The sequence below is a fragment of the Kogia breviceps genome, chromosome 7 (assembly GCF_026419965.1).
Source record: "Kogia breviceps isolate mKogBre1 chromosome 7, mKogBre1 haplotype 1, whole genome shotgun sequence".
NCBI lineage: Eukaryota > Metazoa > Chordata > Mammalia > Artiodactyla > Physeteridae > Kogia > Kogia breviceps.
Window position 1 is genome coordinate 36162198 of NC_081316.1, and position 25325 is coordinate 36187522.

At 48.6% G+C, this 25325-nt stretch overlaps 1 protein-coding gene across 1 annotated transcript in view; it reads right to left on the reverse strand.

Annotated features, from left to right (window-relative positions):
• The window catches only part of SLC6A5 (solute carrier family 6 member 5), a 49391-nt gene extending 33268 nt beyond the window's left edge, over positions 1–16123 (reverse strand). Inside the window, exons 1-5 of the mRNA XM_059070222.2 lie at positions 15623–16123; positions 12913–13051; positions 10232–10363; positions 9708–9881; positions 1946–2087 (exon numbers count right to left, since the gene is read on the reverse strand). Coding sequence (XP_058926205.2) covers positions 1946–2087; positions 9708–9881; positions 10232–10363; positions 12913–13051; positions 15623–16123 — 1088 coding nt within the window. The remainder of the gene's footprint in view (positions 1–1945; positions 2088–9707; positions 9882–10231; positions 10364–12912; positions 13052–15622) is intronic.
• Positions 16124–25325: the final 9202 nt, after the last annotated feature.

The window sequence follows — 25325 nt, forward strand, 5'->3', positions numbered from 1 at the left end:
CAACAAATCCAACAGCGTCGGGGGTCCGGGTGTAGCAGCCCCCGGAATGGGCATTATGGAGGTTGTTGTCTTTACATAAGGACACATCACTAACAGAAACTCTAAACTGTCAAGGATGATTTTTGCGTGTTTCTGTATTGTTCTACTCTTTTGTGAGAATGTATCCCAATAGCTTTTGTACAACTTTACATTTTAAAAAATCCGTACAGAGTCATTATGGTAAAAGAATTTAAAATGCCGTTGTGCATTTTAGTTCAGGTTGTGATGAGCATGTCCCAGGGCTGAGGTTGGCTGAAATGTAAAAGCAGGGCTGGCTGGGCCTTACTCAAGGAACGTATTCGAAGACAGACAACCAGCCGAAAACAGAAGGGAGCTGGCGCTCATCTGTAGCGGCTGCTGGCACCTGTGTGTAAGCTGAAGGTGGTGAAACCCGCATCCCTGGCTAGAGGGCGAGCAGGCAGCCTCACCCCTGGAGACAGGAAGCAGCTTCAGAGACCATGAGTCATGACGCCAGATGGGACAATCCCATCAACTCTGTAATAAAGTCACACAGCCTGGTTGAAATTGCTGTGAGTGTAGGTGGGTGTCTTTCTGTGACTTGAATCAAGGGTCAGCCAGCATCCAGACTCTACTGGACTGCAGACATGACGGCCGAGTGTCCTGACCTGCTGAGGGAAGTGAAGGGGGCAGCTCCCCTCCCGCCAGCTAGCCAGCGACACGGTGAGAGGCTGTTTTGCGGTTCACAAGAGCAACCTGGGGTTCTTTTAGTCTCAACTCCTGGGGCAACCTGGGCTCTAGAGTTGAGTAGAAGTGACCAAGGGTGGAACCGGCCTGGGCTACCAAACCTTAGGGACCATACTTCTAAGCACTGAAAAGGACCCCCAACCCCACAATGGGCAGGCCATCTAGCCAAAAATTCCACGGTCCCTTGGCCATCTCAACTACTCCATGATTTAATAAGGGATATTGGATGGGCCCCAAGAAGCTCCTGACAACATTCCCTCTTGGAAACTAAGACTGGTCCCAGAGGATTAGCAAGGCCACCAAAAGCAGATTTGCAAAACACTTCATAATACACCTGACCACACGGATTATGTGATCAGATTTCAGCCCACCACAAGGTCAGACTCCTTTCTCAGAGTTCAGGGTGAATCAAGGCCCACCCTCACTGGTCCTACGTTTTCTTCAAAGGGGATTATTTCTTCATTCAGCCTAAGTGCCCCTTCTGTTCTACAGGAAACATCCATATGCCCTCCTAGTCCACAGGAGAGAAAGCTTGGAAGAACTAGTGGGAACAGTAGTAACCACTTCCTATTTTTTTGTTTTCTTTTTTTTTGCAGTACACGGGCCTCTCACTGTTGTGGCCTCTCCCGTTGCAGAGCACAGGCTCCGGACGCGCAGGCTCAGAGGCCATGGCTCATGGGCCCAGCTGCTCCGCGACATGTGGGATCCTCCCAGACTGGGGCACGAACCCACATCTCCTGCATTGGCAGGTGGACTCTCAACCACTGCGCCACCAGGGAAGCCCACCACTTCCTATTATCTAAGTAAAGGCCACAAACCAGGGCCCCCCTGATACATGCATTTTACGTGACCCCAGTGTTTCATCTGAATTAGTTTGCTAACATTTAACGTGGGAGAGACACATAATAACTCCTATTTCATTTCCAACTTCTCTTGTAACATGGAAGCTCTGGCAGCACTGTCCACATTCCCATAAGACAGGGGCCAGTTGGAGCTGAGCATCAGCAGCCTCCCTTACACTGAGCAGACCTCCCCTCCCGTTGGCCACAGTCCCCACCATTCTCTATCGCTTACCTCTTCCTCCCTGCCAAGCCCCTAGGTAGGGAGGGTACAGAGGGAGGCAACCCATTCCTCTAGTCTACAAGTTGGATAGTCACTAATTCACTATGTTTCTCTTAGAAAAGTTTTTTAAAAATCTTACTTGAAATACTCTTCACTCCCACTGACAAACGTTTTATTGGCCTGGCTGGTGAAATTAACCATTGTCAAGTTGGGATAGGCCGTAATGCAGAAAGTTGAGTTCTTGATCTGTATTTTGGGATGGTCACTGATCACACAGGAATCTGTTTAGGAGAGGATGGAACGAAAACACAGTTAAATCTGTACAGAAAACAGACACGTGTATCTCTCTAGCAACTTAAAAACAAAAGCCAAACATATTTGCCAAATATTGGAGAGTAACTTTGTGAGGGTATGAACTGAGCAAAGCTAGATGCAGATGAACCCCAAATTTGTGTGCTATTCATCCCAGAGCCCCCAGTACCCCCCAGCAGTACCCGGTCCTGGCAACAATGGCGCTCATTTCTGGAGCGCTCTCTGCACGCCAAGCACTTTTACATGCATTATCTCACGTAAGGCTCACAACATCCTGTGCTGTGGGTACTATTGCCTCCATCTTTCAGATGAGGAAAAAGGCTCAGAGGTTAGGTCATTCTACCAAAATCACACAGCTAATGAGGAAGAGAATCAGGGTTCAAAGCCGGATCGTTATGACTCCACAAAAAAATAAATGGCTTTTTGCAGAAACGAATTTTAATCAGACATAAGTAAAACTTCTGAATGGCTCTACCACAGAAGGCTTACTAATAAGCCCACCTTGAACCCACTGCCTGGCACAACGGCCGACATACAGAAGTTCCCTAAGATACGTGTGCCACGTGCTTTCTGCACACTCGCACGTGCTTGTGGGCCTGCAACAGGACTGAACACAGTGGCTCTCAACTGGGAACGAATTTGTCCACTAGGGGGCACTTGGCAATGTCGGGGGACATTTTTAGTTGTCATATTTGGGGAAAAGGGTGGTACTGGCAACTGGTGGACAGAGGCCAGGGATGCTGCTAAACGTTCAACAATGCACAGGACAGTCCCATGACAGAGAATTATCCAGCCCAAAATGTCAATAGTGCTGAGGTTGAGAATGCCTGACAGCTAGGCTGGGATGGGAACAGGGAACCAATCAGGTGAATCTTAGCATGTCAGATACCATGCTCGACGCTGTACCAATTATTATCTTGTGGAAGCCTCAGAAGACCTGGGAGGTGCCTATGATTATTCTCATTTGAAATAGGAAGATACTGAAGTCTTTCTGACCACATTACAATGTTTCTATGATCACTTGATGGATATTTTAGATAAAGAGTCCACCAGGGGCTTCCCTGGTGGCGCAGTGGTTGAGAATCCGCCTGCCGATGCAGGGGATACAGGTTCGTGCCCCAGTCCGCAAAGATTCCACATGCCACAGAGCGCCTGGGCCTGTGAGCCATGGCCGCTGAGCCTGCGCGTCCGGAGCCTGTGCTCCGCAACAGGAGAGGCCACAGCAGTGAGAGGCCTGCGTACCACAAAAAAAAAAAAAAAAAAAAAAAAAAAGAGTCCACCAGGATTAATGCCAAAGGATATTAATTTATAAAGAAATGAAAAGTAACAATAACAACGATAACTAACACTTATATGGCACTTACTAGGTGCTATTTTAAATGTCTTATATGCATTAACTAATTTGAGCCTCACATCACACCTGCGAGGTAGGTATTGTTATTATCTGTGTGTTAGAGGTAAAGAAACTGGGCACAGAGAAGTGCGGTTGCTTTTGCCAAGATCACACAACAGAATGAGGAGGCAAACAGTCACCCTCTCTTTGGAGGCCATGCTCTTAACCACTTTACTGGGAAGCAGAGAGCAGGGAACATAAACTCAAACACCTTCAGAAGCCAGGCTGGTGACACAAATTAGAAAGATATAAAATGGAAGGTAAAAAGGGGTGGCAAAACAGAGAGTACAGTCTGCCCTCCCTATCTGCAGTTTTACATCCATGGATTCAATCAACCACGGATTGAAATTTCGATGGCAGTTGGCTGAATACTGTTTTCATTGTACTACACCATTTTATATAAGGGACTTGAACATCTGCAGATTTTGGTATCCGAAAGGGCTCCTGGAACCAGTCCCATTAATACCGAGGGACGACTTACCAGCCAATCAGTGCCATGCTTTTCTAGGTGTCCTGATAAAAGATGCAGAAAATCTGGATATTTACATGAAATCTCTCCATTTTAAAACATTGGAAATAAGGCCAGATTGTCTTTAAGCACTGTGGACCAAAACGAAACAAAACAAAACCAAAACAAAAGCACATGCAGCCTAGATCTGGTGCATGGACTCCCAATTTATGCCCTCTGTGGAACAGCGAAGTGGGTAAAACCAGGGAGGGGTTCAGGAGTTCCACTAGCCCTGAGAGCTTGGATGAGTTCCTTAATCTGTCCAGGCCTCCATTTTCTGATAATAGTGTATCTAGTTTGAAGGTTGTTCCAAGAACCAAATTAAGTGAGATAGATCATGAATGGAAAAATTTCATGCAATGCCTAGCACACAGCTGGATTCAGTAAAACTTCGGCGTAATGCAATTGCCATCGTTATACCTTTGCATGGGGTGAGCATCTCTAATCCTCAACATCATCTCTCAATCCCACTTGCCAGCCGTAAATTATCTACTACCTCCCACACATTCCCCAGAATATCTCAGAATACTGGATAAAATTGAAAAGAGTAATTAAAAGAATCCGTTCCCTCTGATTAGTCCTTTAGACCAGAATTTTTCTAAACAGCAGTACTACTAACACTCGGGACAAGAAAACTGTTGTGGGAGGCTGCCCATGCATTGCAGGGTATTAGCAACATCCCTGGCCTCTGCCCACTGGATGCCAGGAACATCCACCCCCCCACCCCACCCCAGCCCAGTTGTGACAACCAAAAATGTCTATGAACACTGTCAAATGCCTCCTGCCCAAATCTCCCAGGTTTGAGAACCACCACTATTAGAGTCCTCAAAGTACCTTCTTACTCAAAATTATCTTCTTTAATCAAATAACGGAGACTTTCAGGGGGATTCTCACCTCATAATTATCAACTATTTACCGAGGAAGAATTTATTTCCCCCAAGCAGGGACCAGAATGAAGACAATTAAAGCACCATCCATAGCCCTTTTCTGTAAGTAAGCACAGAAGTTATTTCTCACCCTCCTGCCCAAAAGTACGTCCCCTAAGACAGAAGAGATAGCTAACACACGGGCAAACGCCAAATCGCTTGCTTCCAAAACTGGCCCTGAGAAGCACATGGGCAGCTTCCCTACAGAGCGTCTCTGGGCGTCTCTGGATCACCGCTCTCCGCTGCAGTGCAAGGTCACAGCGTCCCTGAGGCACTACAGCAGGGCTCCCTGCAGCCTCAAGCCTCCTGCAACATCCCTTGCCACCACTGGGCGGCAGAGGCGTGCTTCCCAGCACACTGCGCCTTCAGGTCGGCCAGCAACGACGGAACGATGGGCCGTGTCATTGGCTAGCTCTGCGGCCCAGCAACCCTGAACAAAGAACAGCGATAAGAATCGTGCTGAATTGGAAGCTGTTCCAATGAGATTCTCTCTACGCGGGCAATTATGAATAAATGAAAGCACGTGAAAGACTAGGGAGAAAAGGAATCACTGAATTAAGGTTCTAATGAAAATTAAGCCATTCCAGAAACAGAAATGATATTTATGCACTTCCCATTTTAAATGACCCAGCTAGCTCCTAATTTCAAAGAACGGTTTTGTTGGTCTTACTTGGCAGGGCATGGCTTAGCCCTTCAACATTACAAATACCTGGAGGGTTGAACGACCCTAAGGAAGACAGCCTCTCTCATAATCTACACCTGAGAAATGTGTGGCAAGCTCAGCCTCCACCGTGGACGGAGCCAGGGCTTTTGCCCACGGCCGGAGCAGGTACAGGGTCCTGGCATCTGAATGATGAGGTAGGGCTCCCAGGCAGTATGTCCCTAACAGAGCTGAGGGGCCATGGGATAAACCCCTCCCTGCTATGAGTGAAGGTCATAATGGCATGGGAATATACCCCCCTCTCCTGGGACAAGCTACCCACTATCACAGGGTACGGTGGTTATGGGGTTGTAAGGGGGAGGGGGAGCCTGGACGGTCATTTGTGGAACACTGCCCTGAGGGAGGGAGTTTTTCCATTTCCTAATCAAGCCTCTCTCAGTATGGCCACTTGGGAGGCAGCCTGGGACATCACTGTCTTGACTCCGGTCTTGTCCAGCAGAGCAGTGGGGCTACAAAGCTACCCATGTCTCTGTAAGTCAGGCCATCATCCCCTTTTCCAAGACACCCCAGGACCCCAAAGAATCGATTCTTACACAAAGGATACCTGGCCCCAGTCAAGTGAGGATAACCCAGGGAAGGACAGATGGAGGGGCTCCACTAAGAGAGGGGAAAGGATTGATACCTCCATTTTCAACAAACAAACAAAACATTTTAAAGCACTGGCTAAGAATGAAATAAGATCTGCCCAGCCTGTCCATATGTTTCCAGGGAATAGAGTGAAAAATGTCCATTGTCTCTCTCTGCTCAGAGCTTGCATCGTTTTTATGGTTTATACCAGTCACAAGGTGCTTAGCTGTATAATGTCTTCACTCTGGCTTTCATGTTCCCTGAGATATTGTGAGCCACGCAAAAAATTCCACAAAACCAGGGGGGCCTGGCCCAGTCATTGTGCTGAGCTGGCTGTAAAAATATACACACACGCTATATATATGTGTGTATATATATATATACGTGTACACATACATATACATATATATTCTCTGACTACAAAATAAATACACATCCCTGATAGAAAATGTAGAAAAAAAAGAATGGCCCCAAGTTTACCAGTTAACATTTTGCGTATCACCTTCCTATATGTTTTCTAGCCAGCACATATTGTTAGTAAAAATGAAATTATACTATAAATTGGTATCCTGCTTTTACATTTAACATGATCTGCTGACGATTTCCCTATGTTTAATGAATATTCACTTTTAAAGACTATAGAATACTTCATCCTATGGGTGCACTATAATTTATCTGAACCATGGAATTATTGAATTTTTGTTACACGTCTAAGTGTTTCCGGTGTTTTCCTAGACTGTAAATGTGACTGCAATGAACAATCTCGAATAGTCCTTACCTGTGTCTCTGATTTTCCTCTAACAATAGATCCCCAGAAGTGGAATTACTAAGTCAAACTACTGTTTAAACGAGCTTTCTTTTAAACCCACAGAATCTCAGCTAAAAACATCAGTTAGGGAACAACCGGACAGATGTCACTCTGCCAGGGCTGATAGAATAGAACCTTCAGGAACCCTGGATGAGCAGAGAATCAGGGGTCATGAGACCCAAATCCTTGTGCTGGCTCTACCTTGAGACTTGGGGCCTGATACTTCTACCCTCTAAGGCTTAGAGTCCACTTTGTCACCTGTGAAATAGTGATCATGTCACCTGCCCCTTGGGACTTATAGAGCTCTTATTAGGAATAGCAAAGACATCATTTAGGAAGCTGCTTTGTAGACTGAGGAGCATTTAACGTGGTGGTTAGGACCATGGCCTCGGGAGGCAGGCAAACTTGGGGTCAAATCTAAGGTCTACCGCAGAGCTAGCTTTATAAACTTGAGCTCCAGATTTTCCCCCTGTAAAATGGAAATAATAATTAAACCATATGTTGGCTTCTTGTCCATCTTAATGTTGGTAATATGAGTTAAAGGGTTTAACATGGTGCTTGGTGTGTAGTAAGTAATGCTGGCTATTATTTTTAAGGTGCTGTACACATATTAGTGGATATTGTTAGCAGAGGAGAACGTGTTTCTGAACTCCTGTCCCTCGCGAGGAACAGCTGTGGGACACACGTGATCCCTGAGGGGAGTGCCCAGGGAAGCTTCCTTGGAGGCTGGATCGAGGCAACGGCTCTCTTTGAAAGAGGTACTCCCTTGGAAAGTAACTTCCGTCCCAGACACAATCTGGGAAGGACAGGCAGGCCACTGGGGCGACCTTGAGGCTTTTCTCCATTCCAGCCCCACATCCTAGAAAATGCACTTTGCCAAAATGACACTTTTGGGAATCCATTCCAGCAGCAGATTATTGGTTGTGAATCCGAGAACAGCTACCTTAAGTGGGGTATCTGAGTGGGGTTCTCTCAGACAGCAGCTTTGCAGAGGTGACCCTGAGTTGGTAGGGACTGCAGGGCAAAGAAGGCGGGCACTCCATTCCAAACATGGTTACGGGCAGCTTAATTAAGCGATGTGGGCAAACACCAACCTGGTGGTTCTTACCCTTGGGTGCAGCTGGGGAACTGTAAAAAGAGATTCCTAGGCTCCATCCCCAGAGAGTCCAATTTAACTGGTCTGGGCTGGACCCTAAGTGATGTCTTGATTTGCTAGTTCCCCGGGTGATTCTACTATGTAGCAGCTTGGGCTGAGAACCACTGTGCTAAGTTAAGAATCTGTCCACATGGAGATTGTAAAGATGAGGGCACTGGGGCCCAGAGAGTCTAGAGGCACTTACTCTTGGTCACTCTACTAGTGGGCCGCACACCTGGGCACCCCACAAACCCACATCCTCCCATTCCTGAGCACTCAGGTGCACTGGGTTTGAATTTGATGGGCGCATGTCTCCAGTTTTAGCTTTCCTGCAGTCTCATTCAAAGCCTCTCAAGGTGGAGGCTGGACATGTTGTGTGCATACATGCACATGTGTGTAAAAATACTCCAGTGTGAATTACTGCCTTTAGGAATGTACATCTCTCTGGGCTGTGGGAGGGATGGATCACCTTTCTCTCTTACACACACAAAGCACTTAAGTAACCTCCTAGTTCTGCAGTGTGCAGGCTGTCAGGGCAGAAGTGCTGGTTTGGGGGATCAACGCTAACAGCCAATCATACAGAGACCACAGGATTCTGACTTCAGCCAGATCCAGCTTAAAGGGAATAACAGCTCCGCTGGGGAGAGAAGAAACTACTTACTTATGGGTGTCCATGAAAATGATCAGCACCTTCAAAGGCAACTGATACTAGCACCTTCTATTTGTATGCTTTTCCAACTACAATCATATCCTCCGTTTCTTTTCTCTTTACACAGGTAAGTAGGATGAAGAATGTTGTTAGTAGTTCTATTTTTCAAATGAGGAAAACCGAGATCCAGAGAGGAGAAGTTACCAGACACAAACACATGTACCATCAGGGGTAAAACGTCTTACAGACCAGAAGCCTAGCCAGCCACTCTGCTGTGCTCTTCCTCACCGTCAACGCTCTTGCCCTTGACCCAACAAACTGACAGTTCCCCCAAGTCCTCCAGTCCCAGTGGATTTCAGGCCCGAACCAGCCTTCCCCCAGACACACGCCTTGCCTCCCTGGGCAGCCTTCCCCTCTTCCAGGTTAGGTCTTTGGCATTATGCACCTTTCTATCACAGGTCCTCAGTTTAAGTGTCTCTTCTCATGTTTACCTCATGCACTGGGCAGCATTTTGTGAAGTGTGGACCCAGGATCACAAGCATCACTCCCCTAGATGCTAGACCCCATTGCTTGACAAGTTGTACCGTGCATATGAGTCACTGGGGACCTGACCCCAGCCAAATCTAGTAAATCAGACGATTTGGTGGACTTGTAATTCTACATTTTAAACAAACACTCCAGCTATTCATGAGCAAACAAAAATTTGATTACCCTCCTCTAGGCTATGAGTTCCTTAAATATTAGAATTAAGTATATTTGATGTTGGTTTTAATCTCTGTGCCCCCAGCACCTAGCATAAAACCTGGCAAACATAATGTGTGCTCAATTCGTCTTCATTGAATGAATGAATAGTTCACCTAGTGTAGGTATATCCAAACTTACCTAATAAAAGTTTGGTTTTATCTTTGCATTCTGGCGTATTCCAAGGGTTGTTGCAGGAGCCCCAGGGCAGCACAGACACAAAGGAGGCAAACAGGTAGAAAAGTGTGTAGCAAATAATCACATTGTAGTATATGGCTATTAGGACGGAGATGATCAGCATTGCGATGCCACAGCCTGTGGAAGGAAAAGTTCCAGGGATTCATTTCCTCCAAATCCTGTGGAATCCTTACAGTTGGGCACAGGGTGGGGACCTAGGTCTTGGCTCTCTCTTACAGATGGATACACTAATAGTGGAATAGACTCTGTGTCTACCAGGGATACTGAGGCATTCTGCCAGGAACGGAACAATGCCAGAGGTGAACTTGGGCCATTCTCCAGAGGGCCCCATTGGTGAAACTGATCAAACAGAGAAGGAAGGAGTGGGTTCTCCTGATCACAGAAGCAGGTCTCCCTCCCCGGGGCCACGTGGTGCCATAGAGGGCAGGGGAGGGCTGAGAGAGCTGGAAGGCAGCGGGGGGACTCACCTTGTAGGGCTGGGATGGCCTTCCACACAGACACCGGCCCCTGGCTGGCGAACTGGCCCAGAGACACCTCTAGGAAGAAGATAGGCAACCCTGCCAGAGCCAGCATCATCAGGTAAGGGATGAGGAAAGCACCTTGGAAAGAGAGAGTGGGAGGTGAGAGCCCAGGGAGGCCCAGGCCAGCTGGCTCCACCTTCCCCCTCAGGGAGGAAGCTCCCTTGCCTTCTCTAGGAAGCTTTCGATATTCCAGGTACCCAGGATATTTAAGAGCCCTCCTCTAAAAAGTACAAGGGTACCCTGCAAACACATTCTTTTTTTCAGTTCCCCATTGGATGGGTCGCTAGGGGTTGCATACTCGGTGAGTTTTATTTTCTCTTCTTTTCTCTTTCTTATTCTAGTACCTCAATGTCCCCAAATTAAGCTCTTCTAATGTTCAACAAATCCACACCTTTGATTCACTACTGGAGTCAGATCTGGTGAAATCTCATTGGCACCTCAGCCCTCCAAAACCTTAAAATCTTCTAAGCTAGGACTCCAGGAGCCCTCAACTTGTTACCTGCATACCTTCTGCCAACCAGCGTTGGACCTGCTCTGCCAGACGAGGGGCAGGGACATCCCTTTCCCCACTGCCTTAGCCATCACACACGTCTCAACTTCCTTCTCCACATTAGAAGTCCCTTCCATCCTTCAAGGTCAACTCAAATGCTTCCTCCTTCAGGAAGCCTCCTTTCTCTGTCCTCCCACAGTACCTCTCCCCAGGCGCTAAGCACTTGACACTATGTGGGTGTCTTATCTAGACCGAGGGCCCCTGATGTTGATCCTTCATGTCTATTCCCCAGAACGCCCAGTCTAGGGCACCAGTAGCTGGCGGGCCTCCACAGACTTCCTGAGGGTTCTCTGCGGTTCTTTATCCTCAAGGATTCTTTGAGGTTGTTTGGTAGAGGCTTGGGGAATAGCCATGATCTTTGGACAAGGGAGTGCTGTTGCAGAATCAGAACCACTTCAGGACTCGAAATGCCAGAGCCCAGAACACTGGGCTCCACTGAAGGAAAGCTGATCTTTCTCTAGCCTCTTCCTCCTGCTGGAAGGGCCTTTCCTGTCGGGGCAAAACCAGGGCTCTTGCTTTAAACCAGGGCTCTTGCTTTATCCTCTCCTGAAAGAGTTTCCGAGAAAGATGTAGATTGCGCAGTCTTTCTCTTTTGCTCCTGGGAGGGAGGAGGCGACCTCTCCACCCGCGCGAAGGGGCCCGGAGCCGGAGCCGCAGTGCGGAAGAGGTTACCTACCCTCCCAGCGTCCGACTCCCTGCGCAGCCCAACTTCGCGGATTGCAGATCGCAGATCCCGAGCGAGCAAAGCACGGACCCTTTTGACTTGTCCAGCAGAGAGAGCAGCAGGGCTGCAAAGCTGCCGCGCTCCCTGGACTGGAACTCCCTCCCCACCCTCATCCTGAGTGCCCGCCCCCTTTCCTGGTACTGTAAAGCTTAACACGGCACCCTGGTCTGGGGACTCCCTGCAGAGAACCAAGGGGTAACACGGCTGGGGCGCCCGTATGTGTGTGGCCAGCATGCGTTCTTCTGTTTCCGGGGCACCCCTGATTGCGAACGCTCTGCGCTCCTCTTAAATACTTGTCAACGTGTCCTAATTTGGAATTAGGGGGAGGGGTATTAACATATTTTTCCGTTTTCATCATCACATGGTGCTGTTTCTGTCCCTTGTCCCTGTACCTGAAGCGCACCAAGAGACCAAAATCAAAAAACAAAACCAACCAAACAAAACTTAAGCTGCCTAACCCGATGGGGTGAGGGGCACAGCTCTGGTCTCCTTGGTCCAGTTGAGAAGCTGTGAAAGGGAATCCTAGGTGCAAATTCCTATTCCTAAAGGGGTTTGACTTGTCAGTTTAGCCCCGCCTTGCAAAGGGGACCGTGAATGTGCAGGGTCCCTCCTCGGTGGGTACGGGAGAGGATCCTAGAGGCCTAACTGGTGTCCTCCCCATTTTAGAAACGGTTTTCCTTCCACCCAGTGAGGACAAATGAAACGGAAACCGTTTTTGCAAAACGATTTTTGCTAAAGTCAGAATATGCCCTGCTTGTGCCCATGAGGATGTGTGTGTGGGGGTGCCTCTAATAGATTTTCAACAGCACAACCCCCAGCCCCCCTGTTCTCCCCACTCCTGGTTCGCCTGCATCCTGCGTTCCGCACGACCCAAGCGCCCATTCCCAAAGTCTCCTATGTAGGCTCGGATTTCCAGGTTATGATCTTAAAACCTCCTTAATTCAGTGTCCAGGACCCCACAGCTCCTGGCTCTAAAGTTGTTTAAGTGCGGGGAGTGTGTCGGGTACCGAAATACTTGTGGGGTAAATTAGGATTTGAACTTCCCTGCATCAACGCTCAGCTGAATCGGGGTCCAGCCCCCCCAAGCTGGACCAGTGAGGAAGCGTGGGGACCCATTTCTTCTCTGAGCTCCAGCTCCAGACAAAAGCCTCCTGGATCAAGTGCCAACCTCTTTCAATAGCTCCTGCCCTCCAGCTTCACGCGGATGCCCACAGGGGACGAACTGGAGTGTGAAGAGGCTGCTCTGAGCCTCCCCTCTCAGCCTCGGTCCCCGTCCCGGGGCTCTGCGTCACCCCCCAACCCACAAGTGCCCGCCCCGCCACACCGCAGGCGGAAAGAGCGGAAAAGCCATACCTCCCCCGTTCTGGAAGGCCAGGTAGGGAAACCTCCAGACATTGCCCAGCCCTACTGCGTACCCCACCATGGACAGGATGAAGTCCAGTTTGCTGGACCAGTTCCCTCGGGCCTTATTCTCATCCCCTTGTTCGTCCTCCTGGGGGCGGAAAAGCACATGGTCGGACACCAGCCCCGGGGAAGGTCCGCAAGCAGGCCCCATTCCGCCCCTCCCCCACTGCTCAGGATCCTTCCCAGCAAGCAGGCCCCCACTTTTCAACCGAGGATGCATCGGCAAGCAGGGCCCTGACCCTTCAACCCTGCAGAGAGTCTTTCAGCAGGAGGCTCCCAATTCTGAAGAGCCATCTTAAATAGACTCCTGAAACCCTCTTTCCCAAATCCTGCAGTCAAATCACACCAGCAAGCAGCCTTCCCCAAACCTTGAACTGTAGGTTGATTGCAAGCAGGTCCCTCCATCCCCAACCCATGACCAAGAGTTCATTTGGCAAGCAGGCCCCCAATATCATGCCTAGAGTCCCCAGCAAGCAGGTCCCTAACCAACCCCTCCTCCCCAAATTCCTCACACCCCTTACTCAGCCCTTTCTTTTTTTGGACCCCATGCCAAGGTCAGAAGGAGAGCTGCAATGCCTGAAGCCAGCCAGAGCCCCTGACTCACTTTCTCTAAAGCCTACGGGTAGGACCTGCCTGGTCAGCTCATTGAAGGGGGCACCTTTCAGCAGTGGGGCAAGGGAGGTGGGAAGGAGAGAGACGCGGGGGTGAAACAACAGGGAGGATGGAGAAACAGACATGCAAAGAGACAGGACATTAAAAACCTTGAGCTCTGGTCTAAACTTGATCGTCCCAGCTGGATAACCCCAGGCAAGCCACTGGCCCTTGCTGAGCTTCTGTGTCCCCATCTGTAAACTGAGGGGCTCAGAATCACTGTCCCCTAAGGCACACCCCCCAGCTCCCGAAGTCTGTGGATCTTTGGAGCTCACCTCTCCAAGCTCACACTAAGATGCTTTCTTGGGGCAGTCCCTGGTTCTGGAATGCCTCACTGAAAAGCACAAAAAACTGTAGGTGAAGCCACCTCAGATAAACTCGGGAAATGTTCAGGACACCTGGACACCACACAAAGCTGCCAGGGACCCGAGCCGCTGCACAGCTTCCACCTCCTCAGTCACCCTCCACCTCATTCTAGCAACCTGGCACGTCCACACTGTTCCACAGGCCATGGAGGGTAAAGAAGCAGCTGCCAAAATGGGAAGGAAGTCTTGGGGAGAGGGGAGGAGGGCCGAGGTGGGTGTCAGAAAGGCGAGAATCAGAAAGATGGGCAGAGCTGAAACTAGGCAAAGGCAGAGCTTGATCTGTACTGAACATCTTTAATATCCTCACTACACTCCCCCCCACACAGACCACCTCCAGCCACCACCACCCCCACTTCAATTCTTCGGGGGCTACGAAGGGTGGGGATTCCAGCTCCTTTTGCCGCAGTGCGGAGGTTAAGCAAGGCATGCGGAACAAATTTTCTGCCTTTACCTGAGGTCACACTCTTGGGCACATGCTGTCACTGGCTGTTAATGCACACAGCCAAACGCTCCAGAGGGGGACCTCAAAAGCAAGGGAGGGCGGGAAAGCCTAAGTTTATGTCCATTTCTAGTTACTGTAACAGCTGAGCTCTTGCTGTGCGGGCGTGTGTGTGTGTGTGTGTGTGTGTGTGTGTGTGTGTGTACAAACACTAGAGTAACTAAGAAGGGCTATACACACCCTAGATCTCACACAGGCAGATGTTCTGGTTCAAGAGCCCACCACTGGCTACACACGCTTAGCCCTTGAGCCCAGGGGAGGAGAGGAGATAGCAATAGAGGCAGGCAATGGGAAAGGAAGAGCTAAAGTATGTGAAAAGGGATGGAGGAAAGAAATCAGGGAAGGAGGGAGAGAAACTGGGGGGAGATGGAAGAAGACAAAAGTCCATATGGGAGGGGGGCCACCAGGAATAGCTGCCTCATCCCTGACTCAGGACTGGGATTTGCTTTGTGGGCTTTTCATGCCCCCGGTTGAGCGTAAAGGATCAAATGCACAGGTGAATCCAGGTTTGGGGGGCCTGAGGCTCATACAATTGAGAGAGGTACTCTAAGAAAAAAATATATATATATACAAAATTAGGTACCAGGTTTTGGAAAATATAGGCTCTGAGGCTTAAACTTCAGTACTGGCCTCATGTAAGCCACCTCTCATCAAATGAGTTCTCATGTGATAAATGTAATACGCAGTGCAAAGCCTACAGGACTTAAATGATTATTCCCCCAGGTTTTTCTCTGTATTTTCTTCTCCTTTTTAAAATTAAGAATTGTTTTGGAAAAAAAAAAAAAAGACCCAGTCATTGGCAAGAGGGGGAGTCCTGTCTGCAGAAAGAGGTAAAAATCTAAATGCCTCAACTGCTTAATGAGTCTGCACCTGGATTTCCGCTACCCCTGAGGCTGGGAAGGGGCAGGTAGCTGCAGGTCCTGAGGTCGCAATTCCTCTGGCAGCTTCGCTGCAGCCCTCGCGCCCTGAACTAGTGACCCCAGCGCAGTGCGAGTTTCCGAAGCCCCAAAGCTGCCTCCCGCATCCATCACCTGGCACTGCCATCCGGTCTCCCCATCAGCACACGTGCACCCGCTTCGGCCTGGCTCGCCTCTCGCGCGGCTGGGGAGCAGGAGGCGGCGCGGCTCGAGAGCGCCCTGCTTACCTGGGCGGCAGAGGTGGACACGCTGCCCGGGAACACGGACGTGATTCCATCCGTGCCCAGCACCACGGTGCTCTGGCTCATATTCACCCAGCCTACGGCCGGGGTATTGTTCCGCTCCAGGGTGCCCTTGCCCACGCTCACGTTCGCATCCCCCTCCGGAATCTTACAATGCATCGCGTTGCCGGTTCCGGCGCCCCCTGAAGGAGGGGCGGCCTGCGCGCCGTGCGCCTCGCTCAAGTCCCGCAGAGCCGCCGAGGTCGCCGGCGCCCGCGGGCTACCGAGTTTGCAAGCCTCTACTCCCGGCCACTCGGCCTCGCAGTCTCGCGCGTCGGGGAAATGGAAAGTTTGGGCGCCGGTGGAAGAGGACCTTGGCACACGCGGCGGCGGCGCAACGGCGGCCGCGGTAAGCCCCTGCTCCGGGCTCATCCTGGGTGCGCACGAGGCATCGCGGTGGCCCAGAGCCACCGCCGCCTCCAGGCTGTTGGCTGGTTGTTTATTCATTTCCTTGGGAGCACCGCAATCCTGCAAACATAATGTGAAGTTCGTGCAAAAAAAAAAAAAAAAAAAGTCACGGCAGCTTTAAAAATACCTGTATCTACATATAGAGACGTTCACAACTCAGGTCCAGACATAATATCTAGGGAACAAATTGGAATCTGGATTTTTTTTTTCCTTCTCCAAGAAAAACTGTAATCATTATTTCTCAGTCTGTCCGTCTTGTGGATAACTGGATGACATAAAGAAACTAATATTCTCCTACCTGATAGAAGGTGAACTAAGAAAAAATGCAGAAATGTTTTTTGGAGGAGGGCGAAGTGGAGGGCAGAAATAACCCTACAGCCATGAGGTCCCTGCCCTCTTTGGATTTCACATCACGACTGTAGGGTGCCCACGTTCCCATCACCATTGTAGAAAGATTCTTTAATTTTCCGCCCCATTTCCTTTGTCATTCAACAATGCACATTGCTTTTTTTTTTTTTTTTAATAAGCGATAAACAAGCTGCGGCCACAAAAGCTGATGCCCTGGCACCTGCGAGTGTTTGAGGCCAAATCGGTTGTGCAAATCCCAGCGCTCCAAAACCCACCCCCGCCCGCCAGGTAGCAAAAGCAAGAATAAGGATAACGACCAAAATAACAGTAACAACAACCCCACAAGAACAGCAAAAAAACAGATTTCAAACACAAGGTAGTAACTGGATTTATCTTACACAACCTACATTCACGTCTAGATTCCCAGATATGTAAAAGAACGTGAGAAGTTTTTTGGTCCTTCCACTCCCCCAGAGTAACTATTCACCATAGTTTAGTATCCATGCCCCTACACTGGCTTAGGAACCAAAACTCACGACTAATTTTCATTTGCTTTCTCCCAATTGAGGTTCAAAGGAAAATAACTGCCAGCGGTGTTTTTTCCATCCACTTTCTCCCCTCGTGTTATCTTTCAGGGCTTTGTAAATATTAGTTCCAATAATTACTATTCTACTGTAAGAATAATATTACCTTCACCTCAACCACACACCTCTCGTCTAACCTTCTTCCACAAACGCACAGATCAGAACTCTTCAATCTGCACCAAATCTAAGTTAATCTGCACCAAATCTAAGTATCTCAGTTCTAGCCAGCATTCTTATCTCAATAGCCTCTAGGACCCACAGCGGCTCTCTTCAGTACTGGCACCTGGATTTTCAGCACCACGGACAGTTCCCAGAAGCGCGGGGTTAGGCGACACCTCCAACCTCTCAGCCTCCACAGCCTCGGAAACCTCTTTCCGACCCCAGGTGATGCTCACGAGTACAATGTGAGCTCCCTTCGCCTTCCAGAATGCACAGAACATTTCAAAAAGAAATATCCAAAACGAATCTGCCCTTCCTACCCTCGCAGCCCCCTCTCCTCTTAAAAGAACAAAAGCAAACACTCACCATGTCTGAAACGAGCAATAGATTGAAGGCAGAGAGTGAAACCAGCTACTGACAAGACTGGGTTCGGCTCCAGCAAGACAGGCGCTTTCTATATCTCCTTCGGAAAGGCCAGGTTTGCGTCAGTGCAAAGCAAGGTGCCCTTCGTTTGACATTTTCTTGATAAGACAAGTTTGATAAATCATTACCTCCTTGGATTCGAGTTTTAAAGGGACAACAGCCTGGCCAGTTGTCACTCGGTCGGGAGGGGGCTGAGTGTTTGGCGTGACTCATGTGGGTCTGATTACTAAACCGAAGCCGGCGGGAGGGAATGATAGAAGTTTGCCTCCTCCTAATTAAGGGAAACATGGGAGGGACACGTCCCACTGCACCCAAGCCGAGGCGCAGCCGCCAAAGGAGCGCTTTGGGCTGCTGAGGTGGGCGCAGAGGAAGGAGTTAAATCGCTGTCATATTTCCCTCTTTCTCTTCGGCTAGATCCTGTTGCCACCTCTCCAAACCTGCAGGCAGCGGATTCTGCAATATTACCATAAAGAGATCGAGGGTCTCACGAAGCGACACAGTTCTGCAATGGCTGTACACACGGTTCCTGCATTTATAAGGCTGTACCAACCTTGCGTGTAGGACTTCAGATGCCCACAGACCACCCTCCCAGCCAACCAGTGTTGGAGAGATCCTACGTTTTCGCTTAAGAATTGAGGTCTGGTGTTCGCATTTCTATTTTATCTCCGTTAACACAAGAGAAACCCCTGAGTAAAATTAGGACTATTCTCATTGTATGTTTTAAGCTCCTCTGAAAATTTTATAAATAAAAAGGAAATTATTTCCAACACTGACATGGATCTTAGGTCACTTTCAAAGTCAAAGGAAACCCATTCTTTCTTCCTAGCCCTCTCAATAAAAATTCACCAGAGCCAGGAATGATTTGGACGCACAAGGTGTTATAGACCCTCCAAATCACCATCTGCTGCAACCAGGAGGCAGGGCTGGCCCTCCGAGATGCCACCAGAGGACGGCCTACTGCTCTGTGGCTGGGCTGGAGGTGGCCGTGGCGATAGAAAGATGGACTTTGCTGCTGGTACAAAGCAATGGCTATAATCATTAGAAAGGGAAAACACCTTTACATAGGTGTCGTTTGGAGCCTAGCAGGGGATTCGTATCAAAACGCTTCCCTTCTCTCCTTTCTGGCCGGGCTCGTTCAGGGAACTCCAGACCTCGGAAATGGGGAGCTACGGAAAGCACTTTGTCCCTTCCCTGCTGTCCGCAGCCGTGCCAACTGCCTCGGGGTCGGCTCCGTCACACTCGACTGGGCCGTCCCCACGCGGCGGGAGGACAATGCTGCGGCGGCAGATTGCGGTGGGCGCCCAGAGCACTACTGCCGGGCCCCTCCCGCCTCCTTCCGAGCCTCGCGAACGCACGCGGATGCCTCAGCTCACTGACTCTGCCCCCTGGCCTCTCCGGAAGCAGCCGGCTAGGGACCCACGGTCTGCATGATTATGGAAGAAGGACAGGGTCCCTGAAGAGACCTTCCTTGTGAGCTTCCTTGAGGGCTTCAGGCCGCTTTTTATTGTAGCTTTGATTTAATATTTATTAAGCTCTCAATATTGAACAATCGTGCAAGGGCTTTCCATGAATTACCCCATCTAGCCTTAACAACAACCTGTGAGAAACTCCCAGTTTGAAAGCTGGAGAAACTCAGGCTCAGAAAGTCGCGTTCGAACCCTGGAGAATCTCCCAAACCCTCCCACAGGGCCGTCTGGGGGCCGATCGCGCCCTCCCTAGAGGACCGCTGTAAGGCAAAGCCAGCGAGGTCGGGAGCGGGGAGGAAGGGAGATGGGGTGGGACTTTGGTGGGCTCTCGCTTCGGGAGGTCAGGAGAGAAGGCGGGACCAGGAATCCTACAGGGGCGCTTGCTTCGGCCCTGGTGGGCGCTCGGAAACACCCTGGACTCTGGGAGCCACGGGGAAAGCCGAGGGCCTCTGCTGGGCGCTTCTTCGGAAACAGTCCCCAGTTTCCAAGGAGCCAAACCAGGATGCGAGAACTGTAAAGGGCAGGCCTGGCAGCCCCCCGACTTCCGCGCCAGGAGGCGCGCCCCTAGGTCAGGGTAGGCCTCTCTCGGCGGGCCCTGGGCCGACTTCCAAGAGGGAGTCACGACTTCGAAAGTCAGTTTTCGCAATTTGCATTTGAGCCGCCGGCACCAAGTGCCCGGCGCCAGCGGAGCGTCCAGCCAGCGCACCGACGCTCCGGGGCGCACTGACGTCCCTGCCCGGGCTGGAGCGAGAAGGAGTGCGCAGAGGCGGTGGAGTTCTGCTGTCCTCGCCGCCCCGCGTCCCGGCTCAGCCCCCCGGGTCTGACGTTTCTCCCGCAGGCCCTCCCTCGCCAAGTGCGCCAAGTGCGCACTCGGTTCCCGCCTGGGGCCCGACGTGCGTCAGGTCCTTCGAAGGCGGTTGACGCGCAGGCTGCAGAGGTTTGGCGGAGGCACTGCTTAGGCTTCCCACCTTCCCCCCACTTCCAGCCGCAAGGTTCTGCAGAGGAGGGGCCGCGTGGAGAGGGGAGGGAGAGTGCGGAGCGGGGAGACCTAGAGGGGTTGTTCTGAAGCTAACGCGGATGCGGAGTGGCGGGCACCAGCCTGGCAGCCGGGTAGGGGGCGAAGGCAAGAGACAGCGTGCGAGGGGTAGGAGGCCAGGGGCGGCCTTGCGCCTCGTTGGGTGTCAGCGCTCGGGAAGCGCCGAGGGGTGAGCCGCAGTATTTAGAAAAACAAGAAAAGGCTCAAGTCTTGCGGTTGCGGGCCTCCACCCACGCCCTACGCCGCCGCCTGTTTGGAGTGATAATCGGGCTCTGAGCAACGCCGCCGAGCAGGCCATAAATCCGCATCCATCACTGAGCAGCCATTCGGTCGGAATTAGCCAGTCACTATGGCCTTAATTACTTTGTCAAAGATGAAAAATAGTAATTGATTTTGCCCTTGATCTCTCTGCTCCCCCGCCCCGCAGTTAAGCAAATACATAGCTATTTTTGAAACCCCTGTCCACCCAGCAGAATGGGGGGCAGGGGAAGGGGAGTCTACTGAAAAGGAGGCCATCCCGTGGCAGCCCTGACGCGTGTTTGTGCCAAGACACAGGGGGCAAACTGGAACCCAGGCAGGAGAGGGCTTGGAGGGCAGCCTTTTGCCTTCAAGATGCTGCCCTCCTCCGCACTAGAGGAGGAGAGAAATGGAGAGGAAACGGCTTTTACAAGCCCTGGCTCTGGTGGTGCCAGCTTCCTCTCGTCCTCGGGGCAGCAGGTGAGAAACAGCTGCCTGGCCAAATTGACAGAAAGGCGAGGACACTTGCCTAAGGTCAGAGGGCAGAGCCAGAATTTGAGCCCACGGTCTGTGTTGACTCTGGTCCACAGTTTGTATCTGTGTTCAGATGATTTTGCTATGGGAGCCATAAACATCTAAAACTTCTATAGATGATGGGTACGGGGAGCTCAGTGTGGGTTTCAGGTGACATTGATAAGACAGTCAAGAAGCCATGCAGTATTTTTGTCCCACTTGTCTGCTACTGACGGGTTCCACTGCAGTGTTGTTCTGTGTTAAAAATGTGGGCTCTGCAGACAGACTACATCACCTCCTCGCTCTGTGACCTTGGGGGGAAATTCTCAATCTGTAAAATGAGGATAATAAGAATATATATTAACCTCCCTCAAGGGTTGTTTGTGGATTAAATGAGAGTACGCGTGTGAAGTACCTACACTGAGTCTGGCTGCGTGGTATTCTTGCAATAAGCAATTGTTATTATTCAGACTGCAAGAATTATCTGTTGGAAGCCCCTTAGATTTAGCAAATAAAACAGTTCTTTCTCCCTGGTCCAGAAGCTTTACTATGGGTAGACATGCACAGAATAGAAAGCCTGACAAAGTAGATAACCATTGTGCACCATTTCCCCTCCTCATTCAGTGGTGTGGTCATGCAATAATCAAGTATTTATCCTCATTAAAAGAAAATTGGGAGCATCCTGAAAAGGTAATCAAAGAGGCTGCTAGGAGTGTGTCCTGTTTAGATGAAGGTAAATCTAAACGTACACAGCAGAACCTTAGAACTCTGCAATCAGCTTCACTGTCCAGCTCTCATTTGAACCATGGGTGTCAAGGAGACACAAACTAATCAGGGAAATCTTCCCTCACTACAGCATTTCAGAAGAGTTTGTACTTGGAAATCAGTGGTTCAGCTAAGTAACTAGTCTGTGTGCAAAATGTAGGTCCAAAATCTTGAGACTCAGATAGGCAGAACGCTTGTTCTTGAGTCAGCAGCAGTGATGATTTTCACTTCACTGCAGCAAGACACAGAGCAGTGGGCATAGGTGCAGAAGCAGAGAGGTTTAAAACAAGCTGCAAAGGACATTCAAGGTCATCTATAGTCCCACACGCCTGCTTTACAGTGAGAAAACAGAGGTCCAGGGAAGAGCAGTGAGTGCTTAAGGTCACTTGCAAAATAAGAAAGTCTAGCATCATCTCTTTTTTTAAAAGGAGAGAGAAAAAAAGAGCAACTACACTATTTTTTGATGCAGCAACCTCACTCTTAGAAATCTATCCCAAAGAAACAACAGTACAGTGCAAGAATGCTTATTATAGCACAGTTGATAAATGAAGCCTAGGGGAAAAAATACCCACGTTAGATCAATGGTACGTCTAAAGCATGAAATGATTTTGTAGCCTTAAAAAGAATGGTTTAGAGCCATACAGTTGGCTTGGACAGATACTCATGAGGTATTGAATGAAAACAGCAGATGCACTAAAGTGTATATAATATCATTCCTGCTTGTGTGTGTGTGTGTGTGTGTGTGTGTGTTTTCCAGCATATACACTGGGTAGTATGTAGGATTACTGGTGGGCAGCCTGGGCATTGATGTGAGTGGAGAGGAGAGAGGGCAAGAGGTAAACAAAAAAGGAAAAGAGAAGGAAAAGGCTGTATTGTAAAGGGAAAAAAAGGTTTTAAATGGTTCTGAAGAACCTAGGAGCAGGACAGGAATAAAGACACAGACGTAGAGAAGGGACTTGAGGACACGGGGAGGGGGAAGGGTAAGCTGGGATGAAGTGAGAGAGTGGCATGGACATATGTACACTACCAAATGTAAAATAGCTAGCTAGTGGGAAGCAGCCACATAGCACAGGGAGACCAGCTCAGTGCTTTGTGACCAGCTAGAGGGGTGGGATAGGGAGGGTGGGAGGGAGGGAGACGCAAGAGGGAGGGGATATGGGAACATATGTATATGTATAACTGATTCACTTCGTTATACAGCAGAAACTAACTCACCAGTGTAAAGCAATGATACTCCAATAAATATGTTTTAAAAATGGTTTTAATTGTCATATGTATAAATTTATGTTAAAAAGTGTATAAACAATTTTTAAAAGAAAAATAAATTCAGTACTAGAACCTACTGCTTTAATTAATGAGGATAGTCACCAAACAAACTACTTGCATTAGGAAGTATTAAGCCTACATCTATTTGACTGTCTTTCTCTGAGGAGTAGAACTCAGAAAAATGAAGTCAGTTAATTAAGGATCCGAGCTACCGATATTTGGCTAATCCTCCTTCCTAAAGTCCTGCTGTTTCTGCCTCCTAGCTCTGCTGAGCTGGAACCAGGGCCTAATGAAAACCTTTAGAGAACATAGTTTTGGAAAATATGATGATGTTCTGCTCCCCCACCCCCATCCTTGCAATGTCCATTAAACTATAAAATAATTTAAACTAAAACAACACTAAACTGAAATTTTTTCTGATTTCTACTTTTTCCATAATGACAACATTAATACTTTTCTGATCAACAACATATTTACTTCTTTCCCTTGCTCCCCGCCCCCCTTTTTAAAATCATTCTTTTGGTAGCCCTGCTTTAATGGTTGCATATGTTTCATAAAACGACCTAGTAATCACTTTCCAAGTTTAAGTCTTCTGTGTTTATTCTTCTGTTCAAAGTTCCCAAACCCAAAGTTGGGGAAACCATCCTTGAAAGAGAGATCAGGTCCCCAATATATTCATTATTAGAAATAGAAGATTTCTAATATATGGGGTACAAGAGAACTGACATTTTATTAAATGTTAGTAAAGAAGTCTTTTGGGTTTTTTTTTTCTTGAATGTCCCTGTTTCTCTTGGCCTTCTGTTGCTGTCCTAATTAGTGGAGGAAAAAATTTGAGTTCAATGTCATGCAAACCTAGCAGGGATTCCCACAAGGACAGCAGAAGAGATGTTGGGTAGCTTTACTGTATAGGCAGTTGAGGGAGTTAACTCTAGGCTATTGAGTCAAATCTGACCAAGGTACAGAAAGACACAATGGTGAGGACAGTGGTCCAGAAAGTGGGACACTGAAAATTCAAGATCTTTTACGTGAGTGGGAGCTGCCAGGCAGCATAGATAGGTTTCAGGGCCTTATGATTTTGTCATTTGGTGGTGCCCTTGTAAATTGGGCTTAGGGGACCATGGACATTGGCACCAAATTTGGTCCTGTTAGCTCTAGTAATCTACAGCATTCAATACAGCATGAGATCATATCAAACAATGACCTGGAAGAGTCCAGCTCAGTCTACTACCTTTGATAGACAATCCAGAGTTCATTGATCATGATGGTAGTTGCCCCTGGGATGTCACCACTAGAGCCATGAGAGCTTAGAAATGACCCATGATATGTTTAAAAATAATCTCTTTGGGTCTGCATTCCATTGCAGAGTGTTTCTATGTTCTATCTAAACATATTCCTAGGTGGGGGTAACATGATATGGTGAAAATAGGGCTTTAGAATTAGACGACTCAGGGGTTTCAATCCAAGTTCAGTTACTAGCTGTATGTTCTTGGGCAGTTACTTCTCCTCTGAGCCTCGCTTTCTTTTTCAGTAAAATGGGGCTTCTGTCGTAATTAAATGAGATTAAGCATTTGAAAGCGTCTAGTACACTGCTTGGCACAGAGTAAGAGCTCTTCCTACCGTGAGACAGTGGGTTTTAGTGGGTTTGATTAACACTATTCCCCTAGCAATGTAACAAAATGACTCCTTCCTCGAGAGCTTAATATTACTGGATTTGTTGGCCAAATTTCATTCTCCCCATCTTTCTCGATGGGTCATGAGCTTTTTCTGGTGTCCTTTTCTGTTTTCTGAGCTTTTTCTGGTATCCTTTTTTGTTTGCTTTGCTTTTTGTTTTCTGTCTTTCTTAAAAATGCCAGGCACAGTCATGACTCTGCCTTTCCATCTGCAGTATACTTTGCCTGAAATTCTCCTCCCTACAGAGTGAATTCCTAACTACACCTTTAGACTCATTGCCCAAATATCTCCTCTCAGAGGTTTTTTTCTGAACAGAGTTAATATCTCCACACTCCATGCTTCTCTAGCACTAGTGTATTATAATTATTTCCAAGTGTGCCTTTTCTTCTATAGAAGACACTAGCCACATGTGGCTACATATGATTAAATTAATTAAAATTAAATGTAAGATTCCATACCTCAGTCATACTAACTACCCAATAGCTACTTGCACTGAACATTTATATCATTCCAGAACATTCTACTGGACAGTGTTCAAAATTATGAAGCCTTCAAAGGCAGAAGAGCTTGATTTTTTTAAAGCCTCTGTATTTCTACTTGTACTGACATACAGTAGGCCCTTAGTATTTTTGAATAAGTGACTTAAAAGTCAAAATAACCTCTTGGTTTCTTAAGTCACCTTACTGCATTCTTTAAATCATATTACTCTATTCTTTTTCATTTTGTTTTTCTGATTATAAAGATAATACATGCTCATTACAGAAAATTTGGAA